The 10,606-nt window shown below is 29.7% G+C and overlaps 1 protein-coding gene across 1 annotated transcript; it reads right to left on the bottom strand.

The window, feature by feature from the left end:
• Positions 1-2,210: 2,210 nt before the first annotated feature.
• LOC115889424 lies at positions 2,211-4,044 on the bottom strand. The gene is made up of 2 exons (XM_030909412.1): positions 3,981-4,044; positions 2,211-3,781 (listed from the first exon to the last, which is right to left on the bottom strand). Exon 2 carries the CDS (start codon positions 3,777-3,779, stop codon positions 2,211-2,213), a length of 1,569 nt encoding a protein of 522 aa, XP_030765272.1. The 5' UTR covers positions 3,780-3,781; positions 3,981-4,044.
• Positions 4,045-10,606: the final 6,562 nt, after the last annotated feature.

Below are 10,606 nucleotides of genomic sequence, written 5' to 3' on the forward strand. Positions count from 1 at the left end.
TGTAAAATTATATGGGAAATGTCATCGATCGTCATTTTCAAGCCAACTGGACGCTGTTTTTTTCTCGATCATACGGTACTATATTATGCTTTTTCTGGAAAATAAATGTTAAAATATCTTAATTTTGCATATCCTATTCCGTCCTTCCATTAGGAAAAATATGGTTTATAAATCATATTATGCTAAGAAAATCACATAAATTAGGTGTAAGAATAGAGAGATCTTAAGGTAGCAGAAAAATTAATGCAATATATGTATAAGCAGAATTAAACAAGGTAACTGTTAATGTTGCTGAAGCCGATTCTACAATTTTAATTACGGAGGCTGAAAGGTTTTTTAAGGCCTCCGTAGTTTTGATGGAATGTAAAAAAAACTATTATGAACATGACATGGTGCTACAGCATTTAAAAATTAAAAAAAAAAGAAAAAACTTGGACATATCCCTTTTAATTTCCCGAATTTTTAAAAAAAGCACTTTTTAAACGTAGCATAATAATCTAGAGCAATTAGATTAATTATAGGAATCTAGAGTTTTATTTCTATTTAATTTTATTGACTATGAAAATACATAATATAAGCGTTCATGTGTTGTGCAAAATATTAAAATAATAATATAAATAATATACCGCGTACTATGATTGAAAAAAATAGCGTCAGCGATGACTTGAAATGAAGATCGATGTCATTTTTTATGGGAAATGTCCTCAATCGTCATTTCCCAGTCAACTGGACGCCGTTTTTTCGATCATACGCTATATATTGACAAAAAAACACTGAAAAGCACATATTTGTTTTCTACTGAAAATAATTCCAAAATAACTTGCAATCTGGCAACATCGAAGATGTGCGCATGCGTAGTGTCTGTGACTATATGCAGCAAAAACTCGTTTCAAGGTCAGCCACCGGATCCACACCATTACCAATTAATGCTTAATAAATTATTATATTTGAAACTATAATTAATGCTTAAATATATCGATACCTTACTTTGAAAACCTCGTATGTGCCTAACAGATGTTTTTACAGGAGAAACAAAAAACTAGATTAAACAATATTTTATTTGGATATATTGTTCAAATTAGGTTTTCAAATGTTATATTTACACTTGAAAACAAAATCTAGATAGGGAATTCCATAACTCGATTTTTATAATTATTTACAATAACTTACGAGTTTTTCCATTTTTTTGCAGCAAAAAAATAAATTAAGTGTTTTTCATTTGAACGTGCAAGAAATAACAAAAATTTCAGAATGAAAATAGTTTTATTTAATTATAATAATAAGACTTTTGGAACAAGGGTATAGGCAAAAAATACTATAATCTAAACTATCAAAAACAATTTTGATAGGTAAAACATAAATCTTTGGTAAAACACAGTTTGAAACTTGTTTAAAACATTGCACTTTAAGTAAGTATAAAAAAAATAACAACACTGAAAATTGCGGTATAACATTATCAACACAAGAACTTTTAAAACAACTGAAGAAATGAACTTATTTGAATCTTAATTGATCATAAAAAGTGTGGAAGTCCGGAAGTAAAGAACTTTTTAATTCTTGCAGGTTATTAAATTTGTCTCTGGTTATTTCCCTTGGCCGAGAATAAAGCTTTGGCAACGAATTGTTTGGAATCGGCTGAATGTTTTTGTTAAAGCGCTTTTTTAAAATGGTCCATCCATCTGTATGCTTTAATTTAAAAATATTTCATTGTTAGGCGTGTATTTAATAGCCTTTAAATCACTTACAACTGGATCTCCTGATCGATTTCCTGGTCTAATAGAGGTTATGAAATTAATTTTTGGATAGTTGTAAAAAAAATTATGGTTTAGGTATTGAACGTTGTAAGGTCTAGGCGACTTCCGCGCCTTTAAAATATGAGTTGCGTATTCGGCTGGGACACTTATGTCACGGTTCCTTAACCTGCGTTCAATACAAGCATGCATGCTATCCACCTCCATTTGGGTGTGCCCCTTTTTCCAAGAATTTTTGGATAATATTTATGTTTTTTTGTGAGGCCAAATTTAATAAAGCATTAGATAAGGTGACGTTCTTGTTTTGGTAACCGCAGTTATCACTGTAAAGAATCACTTCCTCTCCAACATTATTTATTTCTTGATTCAAAAGAAAATTGCAAATAATGCTTGCAAACTCGTTAGCAGTTATATCACCTTCACCTTCATGCCAAATATAACAAAATCCATCATTATTCTTCATGTATAAATTGTGAAGTTGTGGACACATAATTTCCGTTTATAATATAAGGATGAAACATTTGAATGTGGTGACAGTAGGACTTTCTGCAAATCCATACAATAAACATGTTTAGCTTCTGCCTTGTCTTTCTCTTTTTCATTCCTGGCGTCTTCCTTTCTTATTTGGTGTTGTAGGTAGTCGTCTTCAGGGAGATTTCTTGCCTTAAAATTTGTGCAAACGTCGCATTGATCTTTTTTGGGAATAAATAAACTAAGATTTAGTTTCTCAAATGCCAGTGAGAAAGTTTTTATTGAAACAGTTCGAATTTCTGAGTCTTCCCTCTCAGAAAACTTTCGATATTCGTTAAAAAGGTCGACTTTGGATTGCCAGATGGGCTCTAGATATAATTTATTACTTCTAGCTCTGCAGTAATGCGACTCCATTTTGGGTAAGTTATCAAAAAACTTACACACCATTTTGTTTGATTCACTTCGAGGGTTAGATCGTTGTTGGTTTATTTCGGCAATATTATTCGTAGCCTCTTTTAAAGTGTTGGCCCAACTGTGCAAGGACCATTCACCAATACTTAACGTGTTCAGGAACATTTTCTTACACACACGCTGAGAGACTCCATCTTTCTTTAATTTTAAAACTAAAGTTGATTGACGCCTTGAGGTTTCATTAGATTTTTTTTTAACTGGCGGCATCACATCTACCACACCTCGTACATACTGCTTGCGTTCTTGCCAATTTAGTTTTTCCCAAAATTCGGTAAAAATTTCTTGTCGTATTTCTGGTGAAAATACCCTGCATTTTAAGGTTTTGCCCTTTAGACTTATTTTACAATTGCATGGTGGTAACAGTTGACGAGCAGGACGTGGTTTATTGTATACAGCTTTTCCATCTTCAGTTTTTCCTCTTCCATTATAATCCATCCCTCTCATTCTCTTATCCTTATTGCGATTATAATCCCAGTTTTCTTTATTACCTTTTCTTTTGCGTTGCCGCTTTAACTTCGGAGTTTCTTGATCATCTTCTTCGCTGCTGTCCTCGTTTCCATTCGGTTCATAACCAGGATCATCACCGTTAAACTCGTCGGCATCATTTTGGTTTTCCTTTTCTGGTATCCTAACCACCAATGGCTCTTCTTCTTCGTCTTCATCGCTGCTCAAAACGTTTCCATTTGGTTTGTAACTGGGATCTACGGATTCATCATCATCCTCATCATCATCTAAGCTTGCCTGGTGCCTCGGCCGGAACTCGATGGCTTCCTTTTGGTTTTTATTTTCTTGTGCTGCAACTATTGATAATTGTTGCTGTAGGGGTTCTGGACTCATGTTATTAAAGTTTTCGGAGAATGCTGTGTCACCATCAAGAGGAAATAATTCGCCTTCAAGAGGTAAAATCAGGACATCGCCGCTGTCGCCGATACCTAGATGAGCCATTATTTTGCTTGTATTAAGCGAGTCATTTCCCAGTGAAATATTAAAATCAATTTTTGTGCTCAAATCATCCGTAGACGTAGATGGCGAAATAGCATTCAAACTGTTGCATAGTTGCAAAATCTTTGTCGTTCTTGAATTCATTGCTGAAACAAAAAATTAAAAATATTTGAAAACCTCGTAAGCTCCGTAACGTTTTTAAAATTCGGTCATAGAAAACCTCGTAACTGCTTTGCAAATTAATATGAAGTAATATAACAGTAAAATAGCTTAGCATAACAATAAAATTACTTCTACGCCTGCAGCATACAATAAACTATATGATGAGTAAAAAAAAACACTTACCTTTAAAGTATTACCGGATGTATTTTCAAAAATTCAAGGAGTCTGTTCTAACTATGGAGTGTAGAGGTAAGGAGAAATATCTTCCTGCATTAAAAATAATTTAAAAAAAGTGGTCACAAAAATGGAAAAAAGGGTTCGCCAAATGACCACAGTGGCGTTAAAAACGCATAAATCTAAAAAAATGAAAAGTAAATCATAGATAAGAGAATAAAATAAATATAACCAAACATTACCCAAAAAGTTTTGTTTTTATTTTTAGAATATAAAATAATTATTGTTTATCAATATTTTGTGCTTTATTTATTATTTAATAATGGTTAAAGTGTGTGTGGTGCGAAGTTGATTGAATAGCTGATGGAAAATAAAGAACAAAGGCAAAGCCTGTAAAATACATAATTATAATTCAGTATTGTATTATTTGTATTATATGTAAAAATTAGAGTCAATCAAAAGTGTAGTAAACATTTTCGTAAGATTATTGACATACATGTTACAAAGTATATTTTTTACAATCCTTCTATAAAGTTACAACCTGAATAAAATTTATTTTAATGATTTTAAAGTTTGACAGACATGTACAAATTGTTGGCATTTTTTAAACAAATAAAAGTAGGAAATAAATAAAGTTCTAGGATGGTTCTAGGTACTTTCAAGAAATATAGTTAACTGTAAGTGCTGTATTTTAATAATCTATCAAAAATCAAAATCATCAGGATAATATTACGTATTGATTTTCAAACAAGAATTAGATTACAGCGATGGTCAAAAGCATTAGATATTGCTTTGAAATCTACAGATAAGGCATGGCAGTTTCGTTTTAAAGAACAAGATGTTAAAGTTTATGATAAAATTGTCATCAGAAATAATGTCCACTTGCAGTATTTACATAGGAAAATGTTGGAGGATGAAGCTCTATCTACTGCCTCAGGTTAATTTAAATTCAATAAAAAGAGTTGCAACAACAGCAACAAGCAAAATATGAACACCAGCAACCAAAACAGGAACCATTAAATGAATATTTATAATGTATACAATTTGATTGAATAAAAAAAAAAACAGCGTCAGCGATGCCTATGAAATGAAGATTGCTGTCATCTTATATGTAAAATGATATGGAGAATGTCATCGAGATGTTCATTTCAAGCCAACTGCACGCCGTGTTTTTTCGATCATACAGTATTATTATACACATAAATAGTAATATTATACATATAACATCCATTGATAGAGATCAACATTTTGTAGAGAAATAACAGCATGTTACGTATTGTTAGCTTCAACTTTATAACCTCACCTCAAACCTTTGATATTTGAAAGTTACATAGGTTACATAAACTACACCTTCTACATAAACTACATTAACTACATATAATGTAGTTTATGTAGTTTTTAAAGTAACATGTAGTTTTCCGAACCCTGGTGGTAATCTATAGCAATCATCAATTTTAAGCTGTTTTCAAACCATACGGGGGCAATTTAAATTTAGTGAAATTCATCATTTATTATGGTTAGTTAACATTAATATGATTTATTTAATTATCAGTTTCAAAACTACATACAATATTGGTATATAATACACTAAATATACGATTATTCTGACAAAAGACGCTATGGACAGATGACCTTTTCGTCGTTAAACACTTGAAATGATATTGTTAAATAAGTATTTACAATATTTCATGTTTACTTGTACTGAATTACGTGTTTCAATTTGTACTTTTTTGCAAATTTGGTAAAATTGTTCCAAACAACTTTTTGTTCAAGTTGTATATTCATAAAAACATTTTTTTTTTTTTTATAATTATTTTTGATGATAACCTACCTGTATTTTTAATATAAACCTAGAAAAAATATGTTTTATTTTTTTATTCGTCCTTTCAAATTGTGGCTTCAAAAACTGTTACATAACATGTCCTGTAACAAATATTTTCATAATACATAAACATCATTGATTTTATTAAGGGTATTATGATTAGTATTTATCTCCTGGTTTTTGTCGACAATAAATACTCAATCTTGTAATAGAACATCAATTTTATATATTTCGTAAAAATTATTTGATACAAATTCAATTTGTCAAAATTCAAGTCATTAATATATTGGATAAACAAACCCAAATTATTCCTAAATATTTTATTATAAAAAACTGTTACCGTAAGTTTGTAAACACATTATGGTTTATCGTAATATTAGAAAAAAACATCATTTATTTTTTGCACAAAAGAAGCTTGTCGATCCCTATTTGTCCATAACAAAATTCTGTATGTACAACATACATATATCTAATTTATTATTAAGAAAATTAGATTATATGATCTCAGAAATTTTAAGAAATAGCTTTTAAGATAAAATAGTTTCTTTTCAACTGTAATATTGTCAACTTTGGCCTGTATTTTAATATCTATATTTAAAAACATGGGATTGACAATCACCTTACTAAAATACATACTGGAAGGTACAGATTAAGTTTCATTGCATCAAATACCTTTGCTATAAATCCTGGCTCATAATTTAAGGCCATTGCAAATGCTTTTGAACTTCATCATAGATTTTACAAGAAAAGTGTAATATTGAAACAAAGTAACATTGTAAGATTCATGACTAATAGTCTCATTTTTAACACTTTAAATATCATCTCGTTAACAATTATGAATATTATATGATTTTTCTCAGTGACTTGTGGCACAGATACAAATTAATATATGCCCCATAACAGTTTTTTTAAATAAGAAACTTCTGCCTACAGATTTAATTTTCTTATTGGCATAATACCCTTTCTTCCTGTATAAATCTTGCCATTTTCTCAGTCCAATGTTCCTTGTTTTTACAGTTGTAGGAATACTAAAAATGTTGATTATAGAACTTGATACTATGTTTGAAAAAACCTTCATACCTGTAACCATAGCCTGTAACTGTGCATAAATCTAATTAACTGAATTCTCCTCCTCTTGACACTCTGAACACTGCTGCAGCTAATGTTAGAAATATTTAGCAAAAAACTACAACTACCTACAACAAACTTTACAATAAAAATGTTAAATTTTTTTTTTTATTTATTCTTTAAATATCTCTATCTATGTTTTCTTTTCCTCCAAATAATCTTCACTAATCACTGTTTTACAGAAGCACGAACATTGATTCCAAGTATCTTCTTCCTCCACACGTAATAAAAACATCCTCCTTAAATGGCCACATCATACACTTATTTTGACCATTCCCAATTACAATCACGATTTTTACAAATCGCCTTTAGGAAAACTAAAATAAACAGTTTTGGATCATCTGAAAACACGATTATGTTGTATAACTTACACATGAAAACTAATCATTTTTCCCGGCGTATTAGCTTCCTTAGAATGACTATGACAATATACAACAAGCCTTTTGAATTAGTGTTTTAATACTGAGATAATAATAATAAATTTTGAACTAGATAACAACACAAACGAAAAAAAAAAAACAAACAGATGTCAATTAAAGAGGGGAAGTGACAGCGAGACCTGGAAGATGTCTGCCATCTTGCCGTCGACAAAATTTTGGATGCGCACTTGTCGAAGCTCATTCTCCCACTTCCATCTCTGTTGCCACCAATGGTGCTTATCACCTGTGACGTAGTGACCAACCTGCGCAATATCATACCTTGTATCTTTGTAATCATGCTATCCCAAAGTGCCTTCTATTAATAGAACAGCCTCGGAGCGATTTATGACGTCACGCTAGTTAGATATAACGGATTAATAAATATGTTGTAGAATACATGGAAAACATAATTATTCCTCAGATTTTTGGTTTGTATTTTAAAATGATATAGTTTAAAATGAAATATACATAATATACAGTTAATAACTACAACATATATACCTATTTATAGTAATAAATACTTTTATAAATAAACTATGAACCATACAAATGCAGCAAATGTTTTACAATGTACAAATAATGTATAAGTACATAAGATAATGGGTAAAATGTACTATTTAAATTTTGGGGTTTGAAAATCGATCTAATTTAACACAAAACATTTAATATCTACTAATAGTGATGTATTATTATTTGTATTCACAAATTTATATGTATATTTTGCAAGTATCAATGTTCGAAAAATTATATTTACAAATAATACAATATTATCTAAAATAAGGCGTCAGCTGCATGGCTATGAAATGAAGATCGTTGGCATGTTATATGTTAAATTATTCTAAAATTTTTTGATTTTTGGGATTTTATTCTGAAAAATGCTGATTGTTTTCATTTGTTTTCATGTTTACTTTTGTTTAAAACGCTTCGGCTAACTATAGCTTTCACAGTGTTGTGTCATATGAGTAAAATAGTCGATGAGTATATCCAAAAATTATACATACAATATAATTCACACCTCATAATGTTTACTGCAATTAATAAACTAATATAAACTTATCAAAAGATGACCATATTTTTTAAAATTATTATTCTTAACACAAATCTATCTACATTGACTATGGAGTACGCAGTGAAAACATTATGTGTGTGAATATTTTATATGCAATTTTTGGATTATATGGACACTATTTTTTTCATATGACACAACATTGATGGAGGCTATAATGTTAGCCGAACCTTTTTTTTTTTTTTAGAAATTAAAATAATGAAAACCAAAATGAAAATCAATCAGCGTTTTCTCCTGAACCTAAATTCGAAAAAATCAAAATTTGGAATATTTAGAATCAAGGTTCAAGAACATCAAATTTTCCAAGATTGTAAAATTTAGTTAATTATTATTTTATGTGTACAGTTATTTAGGAATGTCATCGATGTTTATTTCCAAGCCAACTAGACGCCGATTTTTTTCGATGATACGGTATAATTCTTACGTAAAATGTAAATAACATTAGACCAATTAAACAAAGAAATATGAATTTTTAGTATTTTAGTAACACCTTTTATTCTTAAAACTTTTGTATTATGCAAATATACCAATTTTATTGTTATTTTATTCATATTTATTCAGCCATCACTTAAATATTTGATATTAATTTGGTATTATAAATAATCAATACTATTCATTAAAATTACTGAACAAATATATGTTATGCTTAACATACATTATATATTATCAAACAAAAACACATTCTTCTTTAAACTGTATCAGTCTACAAAAATCTTTTTTAAAAAATCTTTTAAAATTTGAACTCAAAATAATAATCTTTTTCATGATCTCTAATACACATATTCTTTATTTTTCCCTAGATCATAATACCTACTTACGTGTTTGAATCTATCGAAGCTGAACCAGCAACACTTGAAGTGGAATTCAATATGAATAAAATAAACATAATTGTCCAGTTTTCATTAATACCATCATGGAGAATATTATTTTAAATTTATTAAAGATATTTTCAATAAAATTCTTTTGATTTATAACTCGTACCCACTTTTCTTGCTCTTCTGGACACTTTAGGCTGCCTAGTATAATAACTATCCTTAGTAACTATCCTTTCCACCAGGAACAACAAAGATGAGGCATAGCACCAATAACACACCCACTTAAGCTTTATTGATGAATTGTTAGAGTCTTAAAACACACACAAAAATCAATGATAAGTAAAAAAATGTATGGGCACTTTTAGGTTAAATCACTTGCACAACGTGTAATTTTAAAATTTCTATTTTTTATGCGAAACCGAGAGTGACCATATATCTGGTAGTAGTTTATGTCACTTCAACACTAAAATAATTAGTTTTTTGCACTACAATAATAAATAATAGCAAAAATCAAAGAGTTAAAACCAAAAACAACCGACAAAATATGAAACGGAATCTAACCCAATATCTAAGTATGTACAGCTGATGAAGTAAACAAAAGTCCGCCCGTAGGCTGATCTTTTAATAGAAGGCACTGGCTATCCATGTATTCATGCATGGTGGGCGGAAAAGCCACCATAAAAGCTCTCTAGGGTGGGGATCCTTGACAGTTTTGTTTGACGATTCATTTGACACATTTGAATTTGATTTGAAATTTTGTGGATTTGTCAGTCTTTAAGGAGCTGATTTTATGTTATTTATTATTTATTCTACTACTGATAGTTGTATAAAGGTAGTAAATCTAGATGGAAATTGTGGCAGAACTTAAATTAACAGTGACACTATCGCGATTTATCGAAAAGACTCTAAAAATAGTTGGTTGTAGCGTGCGGTAGATCTCAAAAATTGAGTGAAATAATGGAACAACTTTTCGCTAGTAGACTATATATAATATACATACGTGTAGTAAACCGATCATTTATGGAAATTCAATTAAATTAACTAAATTATATATTTTTCTTTGCATTTAGCTTTTATTTATTACTTGTCAAAGATTAGATGTCAAAAGAATTTAGATACGTTAATTTGACTTACCTGCTTCAGTAGCGTATCGGATGTTTGTGGTAATAAATACTTATTATAACTTATCTATTTTTATTAGAATTATATATTTTTATAACAATTTTAATAACTACCAACATTTATTCACAACGTAAAATAAAACAAATTATTGAGTCTACCCCACGTCTACCCTAATCATAAGTTTTACATTTTTAAATAAATTAGAACGACACTGATCAGATAAACCAGAATTTAAGCCCGCCATATTTGAGGCCCATAACGGT

This window comes from Sitophilus oryzae, unplaced genomic scaffold, assembly GCF_002938485.1.
Source record: "Sitophilus oryzae breed Bouriz unplaced genomic scaffold, Soryzae_2.0 scaffold_813_pilon_pilon, whole genome shotgun sequence".
Lineage (NCBI taxonomy): Eukaryota > Metazoa > Arthropoda > Insecta > Coleoptera > Curculionidae > Sitophilus > Sitophilus oryzae.